Below are 27,798 nucleotides of genomic sequence, written 5' to 3' on the forward strand. Positions count from 1 at the left end.
GCTGTGGTATTTTTGGCTTCCTTTTGGATTTCTGTCCTTAGTTTTATTGTATCATTTTTAGTGTTTCTTTTTCCACATCATTAGTTTGAGCTGTTGGATGAGGGAGGGGTGACCTGGTCACTTTTTATCTGAGTTTTTTTTTTTTTTACATCAAGCCCAATGCAAGCAGATTGAGCATTACACTGTGTGTGTGTGTGTTAGTGTGTGTGTGTGTGTGTGTGTTAGTGTGTGTGTGTGTGTGTGTGTGTGTGTGTGTGTGTGTGTGTGTGTGTGTGTGTGTGTGTGTGTGTGTGTGTGTGTGTGTGTGTGTGTGTGTGTTTTAAATCTAAACCTACAACATCACTGTAAATCCTCTGTCATCTTTCATACCAAAGAGCGAAAGAGACTGAGCAAAAGAGAGGAGAAAGCAAAAGGGACAAAAGTAAGAAAGAAATTGAAATTTTCAGCAATTTGTAAACTTTTTTTTGATGTGTCTGGGTTGTTTCCATTTGTTTTAAGTATAATTCAAACTAAAGGTTAATGCTTTAAGCAACAACAACAACAAAAATATTTGGGGTAAGAAAAGAATGTATCTTAAATCAGGAGATATTCTATAAAAGAAAATCTTATTATTTGCGCAATTTTGCTTGTCAAGTAAATGCATCTTGTTTTTTAGAATGTTTAGACATATTTACTAGAAAATAAAAAAGTATAAAACTCCACAATTGCTCAAGAAAATGTTTTTTTTGGGGAAGGTTGCAGTGAAAGAGATGATGTGTGTGACTTTTGACAGTGATGTGTGCAGATGTTCTTTTTTAAATCATTTTCACTGTGTAAAAGAACAAACATCAAAGGACGGGAGTTTTTTTTTCTTTTATCTGTGTGTGTTTCAGATAAATGTGGCATCTCCAAATGATATATTTAATTTGGTACCTGCATGCTGAAACTTTGTTCTTTGCTTTTTTTTGCCTTTCTTTTATCTTTTTTTCACTTGGTTCTGCCAGTTGGAGTGTGTCTAAATGCTCAACTGAGAGCTCAAACCGAAGACGACGACAGACCGAACAAAACCCTGGAAAATGGCTATGTTTGGGGGTCGTGGGGCGAAGGGGGGCAAATTCTCCGTTGAGGACCTATACGGGATCAGCAAGAAGCCTAAAGCCTCGTCAGGGGCAGCGAGCAGCACTGGGGCAAAAGTTAATGTGCAAAGCCGAGGAAAGGGGCAGAAAGGAGAAACGGATGCCTTGGCTTCTCAGATTTTGGAGGCGGCGCAGAGACTGATCGAGCGCCGGCGTCTTGAGCTTTACTTGAGGGAGTGTGGACTCAGCATCAATGACTGCCAATCAGAGAGACAAGCCATGCTGTACCGGTGAGTGTGTGTGTGTGTTTTGGGAAATGCACTCTCAATGGTGTCAATCAAACCCAATCAAATCAAAAGCAAATGTGAAAGGATAATAAATGAAGGTGGCAGTAGCAAAACAGAAGCTACATTCGGAACAGAAGATAGAACAAGAAATTAATACTTTTATTCAGTAAGGATGCATTAATTTGACCAAAAGTGACTATAAAGACATTTATGTCAGGTTATGTCTTGGGTTTTTGATCATATGTCTTAGTTTCATGTTTACCCTTTCAGTTCAGGGGCCGTTTATACAACACAGTTTTCAACTAAAAATGTAAAACTTTTTATGCGTTTTGGCCGTTCATTTCCATGATCAGCCAGATTTTCTTTCTTACCCTTAATGGAAAGCCTAATCATCAAGTTTCTTCAATAATAATCCTTATAATTTACCTGAAATATTTTCTAATGAATCCTTAACCAATCAAATCATTGGATCTAAGCCCTATTTTGATTCAATCAAATAAGATCAAAATCATCACAAAAACAGATTATTTTGCTAAATTCAAACCATTAGTTGGTGCATCTACCTCCAGGTGTGTTGGCCATCTCGTTTGCCCCATAGACATCCCGTTCTCACCAGGGTGACTCTTTGCGAGTCGTTGCAATGGTCTTTCCCTCGTTGGTAAGGTAGGCCGTTACAAGCACAAGCCTTTGATCCCTCACTTTGTGCTCTATGTGAATCGGTTCTGTTTGATGCAATCCATCCTTACGTCCTGTAAAAGGAAAATTTTAAGAGTGGGGTGGATAGGGCAAGTATGCTTGCTCTCTAACTTCCCACATTATGCGCTGTGCAGGTGCCACAATAATAACCCAGGTCAGGAAAGTTAGCCAAATTCATCCATAGCCATTATTTCATTGGGCACATTCCCTGTATCAAAATCTGCATGCTCTGTAGAGAAAAACAAATTTTGAGGTTATTCTCAGATAGTGAAGTACACATAGTTTCTTTCACAGCCTTCGCTGCTGCATTTGCCCTGGCGTTTCCTGCTGAAACAGTCCTGCAATTTTGTTATGGAGAAGAATACAGCAATTTTGTTAGGGAGAAGAATGGCTTCTTGCAGTGCTTTTACCCAGTTAAGCTCAGTGTCTTCCCAACATATATTGTCCCCTAGTAAACCATATTTTGGCCATATTTACCCAGTTAAGCTCAGTGTCTTCCCAACATATATTGTCCCTGTTAGGTAACGTAGTTGTTGAAGGAATCACAAGGAAGACGATGAGGAACTGGAAACAGGAATTTAAGCAAACTCAGGAGCCACAACACACGTTATACATCAACGGGAACAGACAAGGAATAGTGAAAAACAGATGGCTTAAATAACACAGGAAAACAAAGGAACATAATTGGGAAACAGGTGACACAGATGATGATGATGAACAGGACACAGGTGCTATAACTGAAGAGCAGGAAAATTAAGAAATAGGACTGAACCTAAACACTAAGAAAAGGGGGAATCATATAACAGTCCCCTAGTAAACCATATTTTGGCCATATTTGGCAATTGTTACCATCCCCCTTTTGATGCATGAATCAACTCGTGCATCAATCTAACATAATGTTGTTTGGATAAAGTTTGCACTCACCACTAACCCTAACGTTGTCCTTCAGCCAAATTTCCTCCAGACATCTTTCTCTGCCTCTGATAAGAAGATGTGATTGTGGCTTTGAGTAATATTTTTGTTTCAGAGTATTTGGAGGGCAATGGCCCTCAGTCTTACAGTGTATCCTGCTTTTCAGGCCTGTTGTTTGGTCTCTTAATCCAGTTATCTACAAACATTTTCAAAGTCATCAGTTGTTTCTGTCAGGTCAGGTCGTGCTGTACAGACTTGGTCAATGTCAGTCAAACAACATTTTCCCCCTTTGTTCACAATAATCATAAATGTGAAGGACTCTCTGGATAATTTGATATTGACTTAGCCAATATGTCACTTTGTTGTTGCCGTCAAATCTACAAAAGCTGTCTTCATCTTTAGCCACCACCATGTCTAACGAATTCAGGAGTTAAAACTATGTTATAGACATTGTAGCGTCTGGACCAATCACACACACAAATTCTTCATTTTATCTAATGAATAGTCCCGCAAACTCACTCTCCCAACAAAGATCAGTGTAACTTCCCCTGAAACTAACATCCCAATGAAGCTAACACCACTGGCAGAACTCGGGGTCCTGTTACATAGATAAGGATTTTTACGACCTCTAAAAGGGAATTCCTGAGAGATGTGACACTCACTTAATTCTCCTGAGAAGGAGAAATAAACCCTGTTAATCCTATATATTCTATATATATATATATATATATATATATATATATATATATATATATATATATATAACCACTTGAGAAATGTATAAACATGTATCTAATTTTCACATCTCATGATTTTCCTTCGGATGTTGTTTTGGCCTTTGTTTTCTTGTAAACTCTAATGGGTTAATGTTTTAGACTTTGCATACAAATATGTGAACCATATTTGGTCTCTATAAATTCCAATCTTCGTTCCTCGTTTGTTAATTTACATTACATTTTGTTAACTTTGTGACTCATGGGTATTATAAGAATCTTGAAGATTCTTTCTCCTAAACACCCAATGAAATTACAGATTCAAATGTGCTGTATGAACACAAAGAGTCATAAAATCTCCCTCCAAAGGGACAACTACGCATTGTCTCACATACCCCCAGAGGGTGTGACATCTTCACTCTTTTAAATCACTGATCAAGATCAGTCTCGCTCTCTCTCTTTTGGCTTTTGGACTCTCTGGACGCTCTTGGCTCTCTGAGCCCCCGTTGACTTTCTCTCTGTCCTTCCTGAGAAGTCCTGATGTGAAGATGATGCTAAACTAGAAGTGTTCTAAGGACCCCCCCAAGCTTGTACCAGGCTGCGGCCTTGTCTTACTATTCACCAAAGATCCTCTGTCTCCAACTGGTCCTCTCTCATCAAGACAACATCAGCAAAGATCAACTGGAGCCTCAACAAATTGCATCAGGACAGTTTAATTCAAATGGGCAAGTATCAAGTATCAAACTTAGTCTCAGTATTCGATACATTAAGTATCCTTACCCCTTTTAAAGAAGGGTGTGTTAGAACTAAACTGATGGTTTGCTCAAGGCTGTTGATCTGCTGAATTTCAAACAATGCTATAACTTCTTGCTTTCCTGTATTCTACTTCGGCTCTCTTTCCCTTGGGAAACTATATGCATGTATGTATGTGTATGTTAGAGTAGTTTAAATGTTTAGTCTAGTTAATAAAGTCTTGTTCATATCACACATAAAGTTGTCCATGTCTCAAGCTCATATCTGGAAGTCAATAATCATATCGATCTTGACTATTTGCTCTTAGTAGTACTTAGTAAGAAAAACATTTCCCATGCCCCGGAAATGTACATTTCTATTAATTAATTAATAACCAATATTGAGGGTTCACAGAATGAACTGAGTAATTGGTTGAAATGTTAATGTAGCTACATCAAGTTAACCGATTAACTGACACAAATATTCATAATCAATTATAACAAGTTATGATTGGTTATTAATATTTCATAGAGCTAATTCGCTACAACATATTAGCTCAAAATCAACACTTCTATACATTTTCCTTGCCCATAAGGCAACCAACATCATGTCCCTCATATAAATTAAGTTTTGTTACTGTCTCCATAACAAATAATGACAATCACCTCATTGTATCAGCTGACTCTTGAAAGCCCATTCCCATTAGCTCTTTATCTATAATCTTCTTTTCTTCAGGGTGTTGTCCCCTGGCATAGTTGCAGACACTTGTCACAATGAAAAACAAGCCATACAATGTATGCGGTTTCTGGTGAGTGGTATAGAGGAACTCACATTTCTGGGTCAGACTGCCGTAACTTCTCACAGCTCATCCCCCCTTCATGATGTAATGATGCCGCTGGCCTCACAGACATCCGCTCTACTCTCATAATCATCTCACATAAACAACTCCTTCAGGAGATGCCCAGTGGCTGCGGTGACCCCCTGCCTTAGGTTGCCCTCTGTCTGGCCAAAGAGGATCTTACCGTCGTTGAGTAATCACCTCGTGTACACTGGTAACCGCTCTTCCCATAATATAATCTTTGACCATTTTCTTCAACATAATCAGTTGTTTTTTGGAGCTTAGGAAAGGCACATTCAAGAGTCACCAGAGCTATTCGGACTGCCTAATAGTGTTCACAGGGAGACAGGTTAAAAACAGCAGTATTTAATCACTTCAGTCTTTTAAACATCCTCAGCAAAATCGCAATGCTTAGATTATACTCAGTGAATTTAGTTATCACAACTGTCCACTCAGTGTACTGTTACATCTGTAGCCGGAGCCATAGGCCTTGTATGGTGGAGACTAAAATGAGACAAAGAAGTTACTGGTCCTAAAATAAACTAGTCTAAAATGTCATTTCTATCGTTTAAAGGACAAGTTCGGTATTTTACACTTAAAGCCCTGTTTTAAGATCGTTTCTGATGAAATGGAAGGGTTAAGATTGAAATTTAGACAAATGCTGCTGTCCCGAGAATTTTATGTTTTTGTGTTAGCACCCCCCCACCTACACAATGGTTTCATAGGTGCACTGGAACAATCATTCATAAAACGCATTAAACTTTAGTTTACAAAGACGTGAAACTCACCGAGAGGTCTGGGGTGTTCACTGATATAGTCACACAAAAATCGCTGCAAATAATGCTTTCAAACAGGTTTTATCGTAGTTTTTGTCCAACTCCATTGACTTAAGTCAGGACAAAAACTACGATAAAACCTGTTGGAAAGCATCTTTTGCAGCGATTTTTGTGTGTTACTTTAATATTAAACAGTTACTTTAAATTGTAGTAATATTTCACAATATTACTGTTTTTTCTGTGTTTGATCACATAAATGCAGTCTTGGTGAGCATAAAAAAACTTCTTTCAAAAGCATTAACAAATCTTACCTACACCTAACTTTTGAATGGTAATGTATGTATTTCTTTGTAAGTTGTTTTACACTAAAAGTTGTATATTAGTACCTTAAGGCTACATATTGTGACTCCATGGTATTAAATGGGTCATGATGGTTCTAAAAAGAACATTATTTTGTGTATTTGGTTTAATGCAATGTGTTTACGCGATTTTAGGTAAAAAAAAGTCATTAGTTTACACATACTGTACATAATTGTTGCTCCTCTATGCTCCGCCTTTCTGAAATGCGTTCTGAAAAGCGTGATGTGCTCTGATTGGCCAGCGATCCAGTGCATTGTGATTGGCCCAAAAACCTTAAAAGTGTGACGTAAATGTCACGCCCGTTTCCATATTTGGAACATCAGCTCCCAAGCAATAATGGCAGGTGATAATGTCGGTACTACCTTATTAATTCGAGCCGGAATCTGATCCGGAAAATGCAGATGACCAAGCTGAAGATCAACTTATCCAGAGCGACTGGACCAGATCGTATCAGATTGGTAAGGTTTTATTTCATTGGGGACATAATTAAAGGTGCTCTAAGCGATGTTGGGTGACGTCACTTCTTGTTGACGTTCGAAGTATTGTCAAACAAAACGGAGGCTAGCTCGACCCTCCCTCCTCCTCATCCGCGCACTAACCCCCCAAATCCTTCTAGTCAGTTATTGGCTGGAACAGTTTGTTATGTTTCGTGGTGCTGGTTAGCCCAGTTTGTTTTTGTTGCCATTTGTGGAGCCTGGGGTGTCTGCAGAGACTGCGTTTTTTTACAGTGTTCAGGGGACAGGCAGCTAGCGGATAGTGAGGAGATGTTTCCTGTATGTGACAAAAAATGTTTTGGCCTAAAAAATGCGTGACATCGCTTAGAGCACCTTTAATGACAATAATGACTGTCTTTTTACGCGTCGAGTCGCACTACGGGGGGAGAACACTATGTAAACTGTAATGTTTTGTCTGAAGTTCCTTGATTTCACCACTAGATGGCATTGTTCCTGCCCAGATTATTTCTCCTTGGTTAAAGGGGAACTCGGCAACTCTAGCTATTTCTTCGCTGATTTTCACTTTTGTTGTCGCATGTTTTCTCAACGAGCTCCCCCTACAGCTGTGGGGCGTATATTTCACAACACTGTCATAAAAAACGGACTTGCGGCCCCTCCTCCCCCTTTCTTTCCTTGTATTTTCAGTCCTGTGTTGGTTCGTCGTCGCACTGTCTAGTGTAGTCTAGTTTCCCATATCCCCCCCCCCCCCCCCCCGTCGGGTACTTTTTGTTTTATTTTATTATCATTAAAACCCATTGTCCTGCACTTGAGTCCTCGCTACTTTCATCACACCCAATCCCTGACAATAATATACATTGCAGTGTCTCCTCTACTCTCACAGTTTCTGAAACCATTCAATACACAAGTTTACGCGGCAAATCGTGGGCGGAGCCATAACTCTACACCTATGCACTTCATTTCCGCCGGAAGTGGTTTGCACAGCGTCTGCCGGTGTAAACACAGCTATTAAGATGCTAGCTTGGGAACACGGTTCCACTACTTTAACTGGAGATGGCGTTACTATCCCCCACCCGAATTCAGTACAGAACTGGGAGGATAACATGATGACGTGGCCCAGGATAACGTACAGTAATATTTGCTCCTACTTTATACAATCCATGGCAATAGACGGAAAAGCAATGGACAATCTGAAAGCCTCCGAGGCGTACCAATATATGCACAGCAACAAAGTATAATAATAATAAAATAATATGCTATATATTTTTTAGATCATGAATAGTATATATTTTTACCATTCACGACTCTTGGGGTGCTCTCAGCCTTTTTGAAAAGTTCAAAGGTTATTTCATCTCGGCAACTCGTCCATCAAAATATTCTATGAGTTGCCCAGTGGAAAATACCACATGAGGGGTGTTCATGTGCATTTTCCACGTCGGCTTTTGGTATTTACCATAATTACCATCGCACATGAACGCAGCATAAGGCACACGCAGGCATGCACACACACACACACACACAAAATTAATGATGTAGCTATCGTGGGCATTGTTTGTCCCATATCCAAAACAATCAACTGCCTCAGCAAAATACCGGTAGCAATGTTAGTGTATGACAACTTGTTTATAATTAACAGTATTTTCAAATTCATAGTTAATTTTGCTTTACTTACTCTCAGATGCAAGTCTGCGTTTCTTTCTCTGGGTGGAGACAGTGGTCCGCTGGGTGAGTTGACGCCTCTTTGGCTGGGGAGGGCGATTGTATCCCAACCACAACTCTGGGAAAGGATTATCCTTGGTTGGTTTTTGGTCAACAAAGTGATAGGAACAAACAAAAACGGTGCGGGTGGTTTCTTTAGATTCAATGCCTTCAGCCAGGTCCTTGATTCCGAGTCGGTATCAGGCTTGCGAAAAAATGTAAACAATGGAGAGCATGGACATTGCCTCTTCGTAGCTGGTTTGTGGCCGTAACACTCTCTATCTAACCACTCGTTCAGGTGCTTTCGCGAGTTTTTGCACCCAACTACCGCACACATCGTTCCCGAAACCACTTTTATTCATGTTGTAAGTTAATTGTTATCCTCTTTGTCACTGCGATATCAGTGCTTTGTCGGCACAACGGAGCTAGGTAGCATTACCAGCCCGCCAGAACGGAAGTGGATTGCATAAACGGGAGGAGTTTAGGATGTAGAGCGGAAACGGCTCAAAAACTTGTGTATAAAGGATTCAGTCTCTCTAAACCCCGCCTTTATGAGAACCTGCTCTGATTGGTCAGATGGCCCAGTCTGTTCTGATTAGTCGACTGCTTACAGCGCCTGTCAGACTCATAAACCAAACGCTCATTACCATATCTGAATATTCAGCTCCGGATCTTCCTCTCCATTTGATACACACTGATACGAAGAGTAATGCTGGCATCAGTTTTACCATATCAATTCAAGCAGGAGTGTCATCCTTTGAAAGAGCATCAAAGTGGATTTGCTTTAGCAGTAGAAAACAGCATCTCAACATGTTGACACACGAACCAAACTCTTCCAGTCGCAGCTACAACTACAGTGTTTGAAGGACAAAGTAGACGTTGTTCACGGGCAACAAATGAAGACCATAGACTGGCATTATGCTAATTTGTTACAAACCTATGTAGGTTCATGCAGGAGGTAATACTGGAATTGCTGGGTTTCAGTCACGTGATTATGATGACGATTATGATGACGCGGGAAGGTGGGGCGATTTCAGATGGAGGGCAGGAAGTAAACATAGAGAATACGTCTATGGAGAAAACCGTTGCGGAGAGTCCGTATTGAGTCTAATTTACCTTGATCATTTAATGTCCCATTCCCACTGATCCCCTGAACGACAACCTAATGCTATATAAACACAGACACAAAAAAGCACGTTGGCTAGCTAACACACCGTCCCTGCAGACACGGCATTAACAGACTCTGCTCCTCCCAAACCGCAGACGTAACGTATTGTTAAAAATCCCCTTTTTACGGCGTTGTTCTGTGAGCTTTTTACATTTCTCACCTTTATGAATGACAATCTTTGGTACTCTATAAAAACCCTTTCCCTTTTCTCGATTAGAACGATTGGAGCAGCCGTAAACTACACAAAACATTGATGGCAGATCCTCAGCTATTTCACTTCCTGCCCTCCATCTGAATTTTCGCGCTCTCGCGTTGCAGCAGCGTGACGTCACGTGAAACCAACCTATTACTGACGATTCGTTTCAGGAGCTTCTTTCTTTTAGGAGACAATAACCGAAAAAGCATAATAGGGGCAATTTTTAAGTACTTTTTTTTGACAGTGTAGAAGGTCAAGTTTTGTGCTTTCTAGGACGCAGTGGATTACATGGGGTGTTCCCTTTCGAAGGGAACTCAACAATACGTCAACGACGCTATGGGGAACGCCTCAGGCGTGACAGGTGTCTGAAATCACTATCAAATCACGTCAATCATATTGACCGGCGACAGCCCGTGAATCATTAGCGTGAATGATTAACGTGCGACCTGGAAGTATAAAGGGGCGCCTTGCAAACATGACAAATCACCTTATCGTCTTCAGGGACTGTCTGTTTGAAAACGCTACTCAATGAAACGGTAAGAAAATGAAATGTACAGCACACGAGTGTGTTTTTTCCTGCCTGGGAGAAGAGCGCGCACGAGAGGTTCTCGAGGGAATCCTCTGTGTGAACTGTGAGCGTTTTTCTCTTAAAACGCTCCGCTCTCGTCTGGCCCTCTTCTCGAGTGAAGGGGGTTCAACGTCTGGTCCGCGTGGTCCCGCTCGTGCCGAGGCAGAGCGGCGACTTGCATCATGGGCTTCCAGATAGAGCTCATCGATCATCTTGAGAGTCCTGTAAACCTCTCAAATGATTCGACGGCTGACGAGGGCGAACTGCAGGCACCAATGGTTTCCTGCAGTTGCTGCTCTTCAGGACGAGCAGGAGATGGCTGAGGAGGTTTATAATCAGGTAGATCCTGAACCCTCTCAGCCACCCTGCCCCGTGTATGCAGACCTGGTGGATGTTGTGGAGCGCGCCGCCAACAGGCTGTAGCTGCCATGGCGACGCGCTAGAGGAGAGACCGCTCGCGGTAGGCTTGGCGATCGGTTTCTCCCCTGCCATACACTCCAGCTCAGGTGAGCCTTCCATTCCTTCCTGATCTTCACACGGAGATCGAGAGGGCATGGAAGAGCCCATACTCTGCCCGTATTCACCGACATCAGCGGGTTAATTTCGCTGATGTTGAGGGGATCGCAGAGCATGGGTATGTGTCGATGCCGCCCATTTGACGAGTCGTTTGCGAACTATCTCGTGTCTGGGCAGGCGTCGACACTGAGAGCTCCAACCCTGCCATCCAAACCGCTAAAGTCAACAGCACGTTTGAATGGCAGAGCATACACGACAGCGGTTCAGGCTGGTGCTTCCCTGCACACTATGGCGGTGCTGCAGGCATATCAGGCCGACCTGCTGCAGGATCCTGCATACCGCTGAGATCCGGTTCCACACCCAGGCAGGCGGGAGGGCCTGGCCCTTCACGGTCCGAGGACCGTAGACAGGGCCAGAGAGCCAGTGTCGCCTCTCGTGCGCCCCCTCCGTGGAGGAACAGGGCGCAGAAGAGGCGTGACTCCCGCAAGAAGAGGGATCTGAGGGAGGTTATCCAGCACAAGCGCACACAGTGTCGCTGATGGATAATCTCCCCGGAGGGCTTCATTAAAAAGAAATCCAGCCCTCTCCTCTCTTCTGACTCCCCAGACGTTCATTACATCAGGCCTGGGGCTGGGCCTATGATAAGAACGATGTTCCAATGGCCCGCCTAGGCTTGGCTAGTAGAAACACCTCTTTCAGGCATGTAAAGTGGTGGACCCCAGGGTCATAACGAACTATCTGGCGAGTCTTCACTCCACACGCCGCAGGTGAGCTGACTGGTCTTTTAAGAGTAATTTTTTGTGAATTAAAATTCCGAGATGTATCTCTCTACAGACCTCGTTCCCTGTATAGAGCTATGGGGTCATGTCAAGGTAATAAGGTAAGAGAAGTTTCCTGGATCATTAGGGCCCTGAAGTTCCCCGTTAGGTGGCCAGAACGATAACTATGTTAGCCTTCGGGCTGTTAGCCACCTCAGGGTAGAGTAGTTGGTCTCTCTCTTAGAATTTTTTACTTAGAGTGTTGACTGACGCTAGAGCTTCAGATAGATCTTATGTCCGGCCCACGGGTCCGTTGACTTCTTCCTGAGTATTTCGCCCCTTGAGCTCTTTTTGGGTTTCATTAGGCTGAGCGATTCTGCAGCCCTTTGTATGGAATAATACAGACTATATTCTTTAGTAAGGCTGTGGCTCCTCCGAGCCCTCAGATTGATCTATGCTTGCAGGCTGGCCCTCACCAGGGCCGCCTCTGTAGCTGGCCTAGGCTGTGCCATGGATAATAGAGGCGCTCTGCTAAAAATTTTAGCATTTCTTCCTCTGACCCTTCACTGTGTGAATGTTGGTTTCTAGCATCCCTGTATAAACAGCCTCCTCCCGTGGGAGTCGTTAGGCCAAGGCCCGCCCCCTTCTCTGCATTCTGGGGTGCCTAGAGTAATGCAGCGTGGTGCTGAGGATGGTTTGTAAGGACATTGTAGGCCTCAAACAGGCCTCCGTGGTATATATGTCTTTATTGAGCAGGGTTAGGCCGTCTTTCGCTTCACGAAGAAGACTGGGTTTCCTGCCCGACTCTGCCATGCAGAACTGGCCTACGGATTTAGGCCGCCAGTTTAGGCTTCACTCACCTCGCTGAGCTACTGCTCGAGCGCTAGGTTGTAGGTGGTTGGCTTTCATTCAAGCCCCACTCCCCTAGGTTGGGCACAGATACATTTCTGTCACCCCTAGAGCCGCTGGCAGGCCCGCACCCTGGTAACCTCAGGGTGAGGTGTGAGTATTCCCCTGTGATACAGGGTAGGTCTGAGCACTTCACTCCCAGTTCTGTTTTATCCCACCTCGCACCACTATGGCTCGGGTCGAGTATGAAGTAAGCTTCACTTCTTCTTTGGTCGAAGTACGCTCCCCTGAAGCCAGAGCATTGCCCTGAGCTGACGCCCATGCATAGATGGTAGGCCCCTGACTAACTGGGGCCTCCGTTGAGGCAGAGTGTCGTATGTTGTACTCCCCTTGTTTTAAGGGTGCTAGCTTTCTTGCGGAGTACACTGCCATGGGCAATGTGATTAGGCACCAGGATGCTGTAGGCGCTGTGTAAACAGTTTTTCTGCCAACGAAGGCTGCGCCATTAGGTAGTAGGCCTCAGCAGGCCTCCTTGATTGGACAGCCCCCCAGAGGGCACTGTAGGCCAGCTCACTTTACGTGGTTGGCCTTGGTGGTTCGGGCAGTTGACTCACTGATGGGTAGTAGGCCTTAAACAGGCCTCCTCGGAGGTGAGTCCCAACATTGTGGGACATACCTTATAGCGCTACTGGAAGCCCATTACTGAATTATGCTGTGTAGTATGGTTTCCAACAGTGTACTTTATGGCAGAATATGACTTGCTATTAGCTAGTAGGCCCGACCAGGCCTCCCTGATAGGCGAGTCCCCAGCTGGCTGGCCTTAGCAGGCCACCTTATACTTTCACCCGGACTCAGGGCTCAAAGCTACCAGTTGTTATCAGGTAGTAGGCCACTCAGGCCTCCCTGAAGGTGAATTCCCACTTAAGATGGTTATCAGGTAGTAGGCCTCACCCGGCCGCCCTGAAGGCGAATTCCCACTTACGTTGGCTATCAGGTAGTAGGCCTCTCTGGGCCTCCCTGAATGTGAGCTCCCAAATATTGTGGCTGTCAGGTAGTAGGCCGCTCTGGGCCTCCCTGGATGTGGGCTCCCAAATATTTTGGCTGTCAGGTAGTAGGCCTCACCAGGCCTCCCTGAAGGTGAGTTCCCACATGCTGTGATTATCAGGTAGTAGGCTCCTCCAGGCCTCCTTGAATGAGAACGGTCAGGTAGTAGGCCTCACCAGGCCTCCCTGAAGGTGAGTTCCCACAGATAGTGGTGACCAGGTAGTAGGCCTCACCAGGCCTCCCTGAAGGTGAGCTCCCCACATACTGTGGTTGTAAGGTAGCAGGCCTCACCGGGCCTCCCTGAAGGAGGAGTTCCCACGTACTGTGGTTATCAGGTAGTAGGCCTCTCTTGGCCTCTCTGAAGGTGAGCATCTCACATACTGGGGTTATCAGGTAGTAGGCTCCTCCAGGCCTCCTTGATTGAGAACGGTCAGGTAGTGGGCCTCACCAGGCCTCCCTGAAGGTGAGTTCCCACAGTTTGTGGTTACCAGGTAGTAGGCCTCTCCAGGCCTCCCTGAAGGTGAGCTCCCCACATACTGTGGTCGTAGGGTAGCAGGCCTCACCGGGCCTCCCTGAAGGTGAGTTCCCACGTACTGTGGTTATCAGGTAGTAGGCCTCACGTGCCTCCCTAAAGGATCAGGTAGTAGGCCTCTCCGGGCCTCCCTGTAACGCTCCCTAGTGGTGCTGGGTTTATGAAGCTAGTAGTCTCTTGCTATCAGTTTCAGCTAGCCTTAATAGGCAGCTGCTGAAGGCGAGCTTGCGCCCTGGCTCGCTAAAGTGTTCATTCTCTGCTAAAGGTTCCCTCCCGGAACCTTTTCTGCCTACAGCCTGGTTTGCCTACCAGGCAGACCTTGTGCTCCCCTCACGAGGGTCTCTTTGAGCATGCGGCTTCCTGAGTCTGGTCAGACGGTCGTAGGCCTCTCGTGAGGCCTCCCAGTTAGATCAGCCCTTAGGCCTTCACAGGCCTCCTCAGTGTTTTGAAACACAGACACTGGGTTGATCCGTGGATCGAGTAGAGAAACTCCCCTCGCTAGCAAGGGTCGGAAAGCACTATGCTGAGTCATACTCTCCGGGATATCCCGTCTCTGTGATCCGGGCCGAGTGGTTCACTGCCAGCTTCGCAGTCCCTCGGGTTGGATGCCTTACTTAAGGCATTTGTCCAGAGGCTCTGTCTTCAGACAGACAGGATTTGGCCAGACTAAGTGTCTATGTACTGGCGCCAGGTCAGGCCGTCCTGGTGGCATTTCGGGGTGAGTACGTTCCCCTGAATAGTGACTGGCTGGGGTTCCCTTGGGTTCCCTAGCCACATTCCCTAGAAGGGACCCCTTCTAATTGGAAGCTGAGGTTCCAGGCCCGGAGCCGGCCCAGGTAGACCTTTCATTTAACCATGTTTATGAAGGTTTTTCTGTGAGGCTGTAGCTTGGGCTATGACCGTAGGGAATGCTGTCACTGACAGCCCAGTGTGACCTGAGGGTGAGTGGTTCTAGCGTTTCATTTGAAGTTGCTGGTTTTGACAGTTGTCACTGCCACTTGGCATGCTCTCCCCTTAGCATGGCGGCGTTGGTATATCGTTCCCCATAGCGTCGTTGACGTATTGTTGAGTTCCCTTCGAAAGGGAACATCTCAGGTTACGACTGTAACCTATGTTCCCTGAGAACAGGGAACGAGACAATACGTCTCCCTGCCATGCCGCGGGGCTTGCCTACCGTACAGTCCCTTCAGACGATAAGGTGATTTGTCATGTTTGCAAGGCGCCCCTTTATACTTCCAGGTCGCACGTTAATCATTCACGCTAATGATTCACGGGCTGTCGCCGGTCAATATGATTGACGTGATTTGATAGTGATTTCAGACACCTGTCACGCCTGAGGCGTTCCCCATAGCGTCGTTGACGTATTGTCTCGTTCCCTGTTCTCAGGGAACATAGGTTACAGTCGTAACCTGAGACGTTCTGGTTGTATGTTGCATATTTTTGGCAAATTAATAAGTCATCAGTGCATTTCATGCAATTAACATACACTTACACTTACAGTAATATAGTCTATATTTCAAATATCCACAATATCTTTATCAATAATAAAATATAAACATTTAGAGACTTATGGCATAGGGGACATTTCCTGAAGTTTATAATACTTATAATCCTGTTATAATTGTACCACAAATCCCATAAGGCTGTTCTGTGTCCCAATGTGATTTGCTCTATGCGGGTTGCCATGGGAACTGCCGGCCGTGCTCAAGGTTCGCTGATTCGAGGCACAGGGGCTACAGTATCTTTAAATAGCACGAGAGAACTCAAGAGTGTTTGTTTGTTTGGTTGTGTGTGTGTGCGTGCGTGCGTTTGTAAAAGAACAAAGCCTACTCTATGGCTCGACGGGTGATCTCACTTCAATACGGATTCGCAAATCACAATAAGCCTATAGGTGCAAAACATATTATTTTGATTATTCCACCCCAGCTAAAAATGCAGACACAATTAACGATAAAGAAGTCATTTATATGTGCCTGAAAAGTGTAAACACAATCAAACTGTTTAATTAGCATCCTGGCCGATAATTGCGCCTCTCCTCACTGTGTCGCGCTCGAGACCCAGCCTTCTTTTCCATTTATCAGCACTGTTTGATCATCCCATTATGCCTGTCACCAGGGCCGTAACTAGAGGATTCGGGGCCCCCTGAAAAAATATTGATGTGGGCCCCCACCACCCTCCACCAATATCATATACTGTACAATAGATGAACATGGAGGCCCACATATAACAGAAGATGGTGTAAGGCCGTCTAACTCGATCCAATGGCGGTATTCGAATTAGCGGTGAAGGTCTTTGCGTGTTACTGTCTTTTCACGTGGCAAAGTATTTTTGGTTAAATGCAATACATTTTATCTTATGTATTAACTCGTTTCATCTGACTCCATAAAATGAAAAGGTTTTTCAATGATATCTGTGCATCATTAAATGTGAGCGAATGTTTTACTATTCTTTTAAACTCTTGAATGAAAATAATGTCAAAGTCAATTAGAATAATCAAATGTCACAATTTAATATGTCAGGTAAATGTATCATTATAATTTCATAATCAATTCAAGGATAATCAATGCAAAACATCAAATGCTCTAGAACAAAGAGGAAAAAGTTTACCAGACAAGAAATGCGTGAGGCTGAGAGTCTCGCAACTCTCAGCCCCACGGGCCGATCTCAGATATAGAAAAGCCCAGAGCTCTCGCTGCGTTTCATTATATACCCAGACCTCATTTCAAATCTAAACATCATCCACAGTGGTAAGTCACCATTTGCTAGCAGTGGAAAATTAGCATTCAGTCAAATGGTCGAAGGTGTTAACTCAAAGACACACCCTCCAGTATTGGAGGGTGTGGAAGATATTTCTAAACTTCGTAAGAACTTTATTAGCTTTTGGGTTTACTTCTTTGGGAATGAGACATTTGTACCAGTCGTACCGAGACATTTCAAATAATACCAAATATGTATAAAACTAGATGATAATCATTCACATTAAACCATTTAGATTCTTGTGTGAATTTGGGAGACCTCTGCCAGGATGAAAAATGGGGGAGAGAAATGTAGATTAGGATGAGGGAGGTGAGACCTTCGTCTCAATAGTGCATGAGGGGGAGTTCAAATGTTAATTTCCTTTGTTTTCTCAGAGAGTGGCCCTCTCTTAAAATCCTTACAGTTTTTCCAGTCTTACAATGGTCATGATGTTGTAAAACCTTTATTTTAAAAGTTAAATGTTTATGTAAAAGTTACAACTAATAAAAAACGAACAAAAAGAAAGAAATTGTTAAATAATAATAAAACAATTTAAAAAAAGTAACAGCAAAATAATGTTTTTTCCCCCTTATCAGTCTGTTATAATTCATACATCAAAAAGTAAACATTTAGAAATTGACAATAATGCAGTCAACTTATAAAAAAAAATATATATATTTTTTAATAAAGATAATAAGGAACTGGTAATAGTATTAAATAAAGATAATAAATGTATTCATTCAAGTGCAGTGTGTTTTATTCGTGTTTTCTTGATGCAATAAATACGTCATCAGCGAGCAGGTCAGGTGCATAATGCAATGCGTCGTGACTCGTGTCAATTTTTTAACTCTATTTACAATAGTGTAAAATACACAGGAATTTTGACCACGTAATCATTCGGTCTATTGTAGTGCGCACAAAATTGAGTGAGTGCATTACCGCCCGTGCTCCCTCTAATGACGTCATCAGCCAGTTACTGTAAAAAACATGCCACCTTTGAAGAAACCCCAATAAATGTTATTTTAACCCATTTTAAATGTATACCATTTTTAAATATACAGTATATATATATATATGTATATATATATATATATATATATATATATATATATATATATATATATATATATATATATATATATATATATATATTGAGCACTTTAATTTACACATTAATTGGTTGTGGTGGTTAACCTGCAATTTACACTTTAACTTCAGGCAGCTGCCGCCTCAACTCTGATTGGTTCTGTTCACGAGCTGGGGTGGGACATACCATTTTATTTGATCCATCTGATGTTTGTCACTGACTGAATAATAATAAATACTTTAGATCGGACTAAAATATTTTTAGTGAGGTAAGAGAAGCAGATTTTTGGAGAAAATATTTAACCAAATTCCATGTTTTTGTGGTTTTCATTTAAATCTCAGGCATAGGCCTACAACTAATTTAAATATTAGAATTATTCATACAACAGGGGCCTATAACTGGGCAGCGGGGGCCCCTATAATTATCACCACCTTTCACCCCACTAGCTACGGCCCTTTCTGTCACTCAAACTCAAAATATGTTTTCAAATTGAACGGTTAGTGAAACTGAAATGCTTGTCCTTATGTGAGCGAATGAAGACAACAGCTCAGCGTTTAAATATAATTTCTGACATCACAGAAATTTCCAGTATTTTGGTGCTAAAGGCTGTGTCCCTCCCAATTCAAAGGTTGCGTCCTCCGAAGGACTCGGACCTCAAAGGCAACATCTTTGGACTGAGCGTTGTTGAATGGGACTGTTCTTGTCGCCTAGCAACTGTGACAGCGCCGTCGATGAGCGACAGTATTTGCTAGACTTTATTTTAAAGTCCATACTTGTATCCCTTAAAACTCATCTTAGATCACCAAAAGGACATATTTAAAAAAATTTCCTGTAAAAAAAAAAAAAAAAACATTTGTTCATGCCTATAAATAGCTTGAATGCAACTCTACATCCTTGCTTCATTTAGAAGCATGAATATGCTAATTAGCCCCGCCTCCACTCGCTCAAGCCAGCTCAGACATTCACTCGGCCAACTTACTGAGGTAAACGCTGCATAATGGTATCGCTCTTTACAAAGTCAGACACCCAACGGTAAATATGATTAGCATTTTGCTTGACTACATTATCAAACAGCTAATATTGTGTTGCTAATTTTACACAAACTATGTTCCCGTTCGCCCTCTCAGTCTGGCTTCTAACAATCATCAGAAACGCTTTGAACAACTCAGAACGTCAGTGGAGAAAGGCATGTAGTTTATCATACTGTCGTAATATACATTATAACACCAGCTATTTTGCTAAATCTACCCATAACCTAGTATCTCTCGATTCTCCCCTGCTAGTTCACTGTTAATGATATGCTAAAGCCCATTAACATGATTGGTTACACAGCTAGTTTGTGACATCAGAAACACCAGCGATTTCAAACGTGTTTTTGAGACTGTCTTTTTTTTCACTGCAATTCACAGCAGAGAAAATACTCAGCAATGGTGTTGACTTATGAATTGCAGATGGTTTGTCTTAAAGCACATTAAAAACACCACATAGACGTATAAACAACATTAAAAGCCTGATCTTTAAGTTATATTAAACTGTCTGAAAACAAAACAGGGTTTAAATATGTTCACCATGGTCAATTTCTGTATAATAAAGAGTGTAAACTATATGTAATTGCATAAGTCAACATTTGAACTGCTTTAAAGGTTTTTTTTTGTTTTGTTTTGTTTTGCATTTGTATCATTCATTTGTATCATCATAAGTTGAAACCCTATACTTATGTTTAAAGTGTAATTCGGCAATTTCTCTCTCAAAAATAAAATCCTTTCGTGACTGGCACCCAATTAATTCAGGGGTAGACAAGGCCAAGAAGGATAAATCTGTTTTATCCTTCATTTCAAGGGAAACAAAGGACGCATTAAGCCGAATTTGAAGGAGCCGTTGAACCTTTGAACGCCGTTGCTTTACTGGTAAAGTCATTCTAGTATTTTTACGTTATTTACCGCAATTGCTGTGTGAAAGGGGCTATTAATTCCTGTGTGTTTTCTCATGTTTTCCAATGTGTTGCCTGAAATATGGGACATATTGGTTCTGTGAAGATGAAGATGGCGAGGAAGCAGAGGCTTATGCTCAGCGGCTTAAAGAGAGAGAAAAAAACACAGAGAGAGGGCAAAGAGTAGCAAACAGGGAGGATCTGGAAGATGAGTGAAAGAAGAAAAGCACAGAGGGAGAACAAAATCACGTCTTCAGTTTGTGTTTGTCTGAATGCACACACTGCTGTTAGAAGTGTCCGTGCACGAGTGTGTGTATCTGTGTACACTTTTATGTTATCGCATATTGCGTTTTCTCCAGATGGAAGCACTTAAAAGCTCTGTCTCTCCAGGGAAGACAGCGATCTGTTTCCAGGTTTCCTCTTTTAAAAAACATTTTCTTACTTCCATGAATAATTAAAGTGCAGTTCTCTTCGCCGTCCACTGGAGGCCATGCAACAGATTTATTGAAGAGAAAAAGCAAAACGGTTTTCTAATGTGTTTTTTCTTCATGAAATTGGAGTAAGAACGAAAGTGGAGCTTTTCCTCCTCTGATAAATCCCTTCACACTATCGTCCGAGACCTACTTTTGTCATTTTCTGCCAATTAATTTTCAATTATATCTTAATTATGCTTTTAGTAGGACATACCTTACAGGCAAATAAGAGGGCATATTCTGTCTTTCTTTCTGCCGCCATATGGACTCCAGGTGGTTTGTGCTCTGATTTCACAAAGCACATGTTCAGTCGCTGCACCTCACGTTGTTTGCAGCTGAGACAACTATTGAAGCTGAACAGGAGTTTAATCTAATGTATTAGGGATATAAGCTTTATTTCAGAGCTTTGCTCAGGAACACAGCCATGGAAATTCATCCATGACACCGATGTGACCACCCTGAGAACACAGTATTGCTTCACTTATTATACGACCAGTTCGAGCATAATGTTAATATTATATCAACGCTAATGTTATTTTTGAGAGTGAATCTCACAAAGCTTGTCAAGATCATGTCCATATCATATTTCACCTCAGAATAAGAAATAATATTTAGCATGAAGAAAATGAGGCCTATTTTATTCTTTTCGGTCCTTCGATAGTACGCTTTAGACATACTAACTATAAGTAACTACATGTCAAGTAACTCTCATTAGAGTATTAGTAGACTAATAGGGTTAGGGTTAGAATAAGATGACATGTAGCCTAGTTGCAAAGGTACTTATAATCAGTATAATGTCTGCTGAGGAGCATCAAAATAAAGTATTAGCAGATATTAAACAGACTAATACTCTGCTAGTTTACATGTAGTTGCAAAGTTACTTATAGTTAGTAGAATGTCTAAAGTGGACCATCGAAATAAAGTGTTTCCTTATATTCATGTCAGTGCATCATCACCCCACAATTCTCATCACCGTAAAGAATCTAAATAATTGGTTTCTTATTACAATTATGTAATGTTCAGTAGTGATGATAGTATGTGTTGCACGAGCTGATTGAAATAGTCTCCAGACAGGATAATTTTCAGTATTGAGAAATTTAACAGAATCATCATGAAGCATGAGGTGATGATGAGATCATAAAAAAAAAACAAGTAATATATTTAGATGAGAATAAAGGGGGAATGTACTTAACTGCCATGAAATAATGCAAAGATGTTTTGATCTTATGGTACTTAAAATAGGCTTCGTTTTCTCTCTACACTACCATTTAAAAGTTCCCATTTAAAAGACTTTTTTGTTTGAAAGAAATTAAAAATGTATTGGGTGTTTGAACAAATAAATACAAGGATGCATTAAACTGATCAAAAATGTTACAGAAGATTTTCTAATTCAAATAAAAGCTGTTATTTTGAACTTTGTATTAATTTAAAAAATCCTGAAAAAAGGTTTCCACAAATACGAAGCAGCACAACTTAGATGTACGTGTGTGTGTGTGTGTGTGTGTGTGTGTGTGTGTGTGTGTGTGTGTGTGTATATATATATATATATATATATATATATATATATACACACACGTTAATTAGTCTTGATGCCCTAAAAAAATCTGCCTTTAGTTTCGGATTAATTGTTCATTCTTGCTGATCCGGCATTATTGGAGCAATTCAGAACCCTGGACAGTTCCTGCAATACTGGTCTGACTGGAGACATTTATAGTCAGCAAATGATAAAAGAGGATTCTTGATTGATTCATTTGCATTGTCAGAAACCGCATGCATTGAGTGACAGTTACACTCCCTCTCTCTCTCTCTCTGCATGCAGATGTTCTCTGATGAGAGCAGATTTGTTCTTTTCCCCCATGTTCGCTACACAGCATGGCTTCGCTGTCACTGGCTGCCTCCTCTGCACTGCCTCGCTATGATTGGCTGGCAGCCGTCTCTGTGTGCACTGAAACAGCTTTGAAAAAACACGCTATAGCTGCATGACAGTGTACAAATGTTGATCCATCTGAACAGTCAGTTGAGGAAGAACTCCCCTGACTCAGAATGAAGAAATACTTACATGTCTACTTAAACAACTGAAGTTTCATATTGATTCAGGATAAGGCATTATTCGGGATGCTTTGGTGTGAGTCATTTTGAGGTTTTGATCTTGTTCCTGCTATCAGAGAGCTGGTTCAGTGCAGATGTTCAACTGCAGCATCACCAGCAACAGAAGCACAACCATCTGGCTCTGAAAACCACCCCTGGCCTGTTTTGAGGCAAACCGGGAGCACATTTCTATTATTTATATTTGTGTTAAGGATACAATTCACTCATTGAACTGGCTTATAATCAACTGAGAGGTTATTGCAGTTTGTTCTACCTGTTTGAAGCAAAGTGTGTGTGTTATATTTCGTATTTATTTCATATATATATTTCGTATATTTGAGTTATTTTGATTGTTTCCATGCTTATGTGATATTTTTGCCCTGGTTTCATCATGCCACCTTGTATGAAATAAAAATTGACACTGCGTATTTTCTAAAAGCACGTTATAGACTTTAATGTGAACAATTAATCTGTGCGCATTTCATTTTTATAATGTTTGGACCTTGTTATGTTTAATCAAAATGTCATAACTGGATCTTCCATTGAAACAACAAAATTATGCAGGAATTCTCCAGTCATTTATTCCATTTAAACTTGTGTTTATCTGCCTCCACTTTTGAGTGCCACGCCCACATCTCAACATCCAATCAGCAACTGATGCACAAAACCAAATCCCAACTCTAAATTGTTTTCTTTTGTTCATCCTATCCCTACCCATAAGCTACCCCTAAAATCAGAAATGATGGTGAATAACACTGATGTAGAAGCACATAACCCTGGCTGTAAGCGTAAACTTAACATAAACTGTAAAATTGTCCCTCAAATCTGATTGGTTGATTGTAATGTTGTTCCAGGACCAACAAAGATGTCATCCAGGAACATGTTGCACTCTGTGAAATTACTTAAAGGGTTAGTTCACCCAAAAATGAAAATTATGTCATTAATGACTCACCCTCATGTCGCTCCAAGCCCGTAAGACCTCCGTTCATCTTCAGAACACAGTTTAAGATATTTTAGATTTAGTCCGAGAGTTTTCTGTCCCTCCATTGAAAATCTATGTACGGTATACTGTCCTTGTCCAGAAAGGCAATAAAGACATCATCAAAGTAGTCCATGTGACCTCAGTGGGTTAGTTAGAATTTTTTGAAGCATCGAAAATACATTTTGTTCCAAAAATAACAAAAACGACGACATTATTTAGCATTGTATTCTCTTCCGTTTTCTGTCAATCTTTGCAAACATGTCTATGGATTTCGACACAGGGGAAGACTTGCATTTTCTTTTAACCAGACATATTTATTTGAACCCGAATACACGGACGCACCAGATAACACGTCAGCAGCGTCTTACGTCAGCAGCGTCACTGGCCTCGTGAACGCTGATTGGCAACAAAACCGGAAGAGAATACAATGCTGAATGAAGTCATCGTTTTTGTTATTTTTGGAACAAAATGTATTTTCGATGCTTCAAAAAATTCTAACTAACCCACTGATGTCACATGGACTACTTTGATGATGTCTTTATTGCCTTTCTGGACAAGGACAGTATACCATACATAGATTTTCAATGGAGGGACAGAAAACTCTCGGACTAAATCTAAAATATCTTAAACTGTGTTCCGAAGATGAACGGAGGTCTTACGGCCTTGGGACGACATGAGGGTGAGTTATTAATGACATAATTTTCATTTTTGGGTGAACTAACCCTTTAAGGCCTAGGCTAACACTACTTCCGTTTCATTGTGACTTTAAAATTTTCCTTGCTCTCTCATTCTCATGGCTTATGTGTTTGAAGTGTGGTTGAGTCCAGAAAGTTGTGAGCTTTCTCAAAGGATAAAAGTGATGACCTCATGTCTTACTTAAGGAAAATATACTTATGGATTTACTATTTTAGTCAGTTTGAAGCTGATTTGATGATATTCTACTGTTCTAATATTCATGGAATGTATACCGCAGGGTGTCTGTGGACTCATGAAAATGAAATTTGATTAAAAAAAACGAAAAAATCATTTTATTGCAGTTTTTAAATAAATGTTGGTCAATTTATGGTTAAAAGAAACTGATGTAGTTGCTAAAATGTAATATAGGCCTACAGTTGATTATAAGTGAAACATAGGTCGACTTATCTATCGTATTGAAAAAAATTCAGATTTTTAAATCTTTATTAGTTTTCCAGCCACATATTCATTATGTTTTATAATATTTAAGAACCTTTTATTTAATGTATTATTTTAGTATTTTTCTTTTGTACTTGCGGCTACGTAGGCTATATTTAAGCTACCGGGGAATGTAAACTATGGTGTGTGTGTGTGTGTGTGTGTGTGTGTGTTTGTGTGTGTGTGTGTGTGTGTGTGTGTGTGTGTGTGTGTGTGTGTGTGTGTGTGTGTGTGTGTGTGTGTGTGTGTGTGTGTGTGTGTGTGACCCAAACAATAACATGATTATTCCGCAGTGGTCCTGCTCAATTCACACATTAAGCACAATGGAAATCCGAGAGAGAGAGAGAGAGAGAGAGAGAGAGAGAGAGGGTGGGGGTTCACTGAAGGTTTCATTTGGTTCTGAGTTGGCAGTCTCGCGTTTGATGGCTCTGTTGCTCTGAACGGATGCACAATTCCCTTCACATCTCCACCGACAGCATTCCGCCGTTATAACGCTTCATGATGTGACATATTGTCTACTAAAGTAAGACGATGGAATTTGGACACCGCGGAGCTGTCAAACTCTCTTTTGATCGCGTTCGATGATCACCATGGCAATAATTACGCGTCAGAAAAACAGCGCGACATTCGCTGCCTTGTGTCGAGCGCGTGAGGGCGCGCTGTGTGTCAGATAGTGACCATCACTATAGTGCTTGAAAGAGGTGCATGCGTGATTTTGTGGTCCTACGACTGTAGACGAGATGGCCAGGCGCGCGTGAACACAAGCGTGCGCTTATACGTACGTTTCTGGATTCGCGTTCGCCCTCCACGTAGTTGGGCATTACTGCCATTTGGTGAAGCGGCACCGGCTGTTGCGCATCCAGTCCCGGCGTGAATGGGTGGATCCGCATTTTGAGGAGGTCCCCCGCCTCGCACTGAGAGACCACCCGGATTCTGCGGAGGAATGCCTCAACACGGAGAGGAGCGTCTTCAAGTCGCGTCGATCCAGGTATTGGAGAAGTGCAGTGGGAGAATGCAAAGACAGACTGTGCACGCACCAGCACATTAAAGGCCTGGACAGCAGCCAGTCGTGACTTTTTGCCTGGCGACATAAACACGCACACCACCGCGTTAGGGTTGCGTTTGGACGTGCGCCTTCCGCGCAACAGCTGCAAGTTTGTGCCAGCAGGTGCAAGACCTGACTTGAGTGCAGGTTTGCCCTGTGCATCTATCTATCTATCTATCTATCTATCTATCTATCTATCTATCTATCTATCTATCTATCTATCTATCTATCTATCTATCTATCTATCTATCTATCTATCTATCTATCTATCTATCTATCTATCTATCTGTCTGTCTGTCTGGCACGTACTGTGAGACTACCACAAACATATTCTAAAGTGATTCAATCTGATAAACTCTAACACACAGTGTGTGTGAGCTGGTCAGGATGCAGGTCTCATTTGCTTGTACGGAGCACAATCTGAAGAGCCGCAGCGAGGACCGGCTGTGTGGCCTGCGAACTGCCCCTCCACCAGGGGGCAGTAGTGGAGGAGGAGGAGGACAGGGAGGAAATGGCAACTACCCCCCCCAGAGCTCAGTCAAAACACGGCCCCTGCCTCAAGGCCACGCCCACATGAAGGAGGCGTTCGGACGGCACAGTAGCATGAAATACAGGTGAGGCAGGTGGAACTGGTGTGTGTATGTGTGTGTAACGCCACCTGTTGGGTGGCAGCTCAGTCTGGGACTGGGTTATTCTGCCCTGGCTGATGTTTTATGGCTTCTTTAAAGATTCATAAGGGACCGCTGACAGCCGCTTTAATACTGAGTGTGTTTGTGCTCACTTAAATGCTGGTATTGTGAGTGAGTTAAAGGAATGGCTAACTGGATGTCAAAGGACCAGGGATTGAATCGCATCTTTTACTTACATTTTCTGACCAGTTCTAGTGCTGGGTTCAAGTCCACATTAGTTGAGTCCGAGTCTTTAATAGAGTTTGAGTCAAGTCCTAGTCCAAAAGGGGTAGAGTCTGAGTTCAACTAAACAATACTGTATTTCATTAAAGGTAGGGTAGGCAATTTCAGAGAGGCTAGAAATAGCGAGCTAGCTTGGAAAGCATGAGATCCCACCCTAACTTCAGAGCGTCTCCAAAGCCATTCCTCCTTCAAAACACATGAAAGCACACAGCAGAGTCTGCAAAGTGTCACGAGATGAGAGACAGCGTTAAACTACCTTATGTCTCCAAGCACATAACATTACAATAATAATGAACATAAAGAACTTAAACTCTGACCTGTACCACCTGACAGCAGATTCATTTCAGCGTTGAGTGTTGGCATTGAAATGCATAAATTCGAGTCAAGCACCGGTCTGAGTATAACTTCACTGTTTTTCCTTCTCTCCCAAATTACACTAGTTTTGGTGTGAACAGCATGAGCTTGTTGTTTTGGTTCAGGAGGAACTGTAAAAGGTGCTGCTGTTTGTTTATGGCACTCAGTGACTGACATCTGTGTAACTCTGCATGAAACGCTCTGATGACTTGTGATGTCTGTGTGAGCAGGTGTGTGGAGGAATGGAAATACATACGTTGACAGGCTGGTAGGACATTGTATCATTTATCCTTCATTCGGACGAATATTTTATGGTCCTACGCCTTCCAAAGACATATATACATACAGTATAAATATGTTTAGACCAATTAACTAAATGATTGCTATCAGGATATGAAGAGACTTTTAACCAGCATAACAAAAAGATTTTCTGGAACAAATCACCTGCCCTGCCTTTAAAGGGATAGTTCACCCAAAAATGAAAATTCTGTCAGTAATTACTCTCCCTCATGTTGTTCAACCCCGTAAGACCTTCGTTCATCTTCATAACACAAATTAAGATATTTTTGATTAAATCTGAGAGCTGGATCACTCCTCCATAGGCTTCTAAGGGATTGAAACTTGCTTCTGTTGTACGTCACACGTAGGCTCACTATTGGCCGACGCTGGTTATGTGTGTGATGCGTGTGACGTACAACACAGAAGCTTACCATAACTGTCAACACTCCCGTTTTTCCCAGGTTTCTCCCGTTTTTTAGCCCCATCTCCCGGACCCATCCCGGTTTGTTATTTTTCCCGGGAAAACTCCCGTAATTTGCATGGCCCAAACTCCTTTATGAACAATCGGACCAATAAGTTTGTCTAATGTT

At 42.2% G+C, this 27,798-nt stretch overlaps 1 protein-coding gene across 6 annotated transcripts in view; it reads left to right on the top strand.

Moving 5' to 3' along the window:
* The first annotated feature begins 373 nt into the window (after positions 1-373).
* LOC143715086 (voltage-gated potassium channel subunit beta-3) overlaps positions 374-27,798 on the top strand; it is an 84,782-nt gene continuing 57,357 nt past the window's right edge. For 2 of the 6 annotated variants that reach the window (XM_077206716.1, XM_077206718.1), the window contains exons 1-2: positions 374-421; positions 984-1,345. In XM_077206716.1, coding sequence (XP_077062831.1) covers positions 1,056-1,345 — 290 coding nt within the window. In that variant the 5' untranslated portion in view covers positions 374-421; positions 984-1,055. Of the gene's footprint in view, positions 422-983; positions 1,346-24,980; positions 26,279-27,798 lie in introns of those variants that run through there. The other 4 variants (XM_077206721.1, XM_077206722.1, XM_077206720.1 and 1 more) reach the window with 4 other exon arrangements.

Source organism: Siphateles boraxobius, unplaced genomic scaffold (assembly GCF_051911475.1).
Source record: "Siphateles boraxobius isolate OS27281-9 unplaced genomic scaffold, OSU_SipBor_1 56, whole genome shotgun sequence".
NCBI classification, from domain to species: domain Eukaryota; kingdom Metazoa; phylum Chordata; class Actinopteri; order Cypriniformes; family Leuciscidae; genus Siphateles; species Siphateles boraxobius.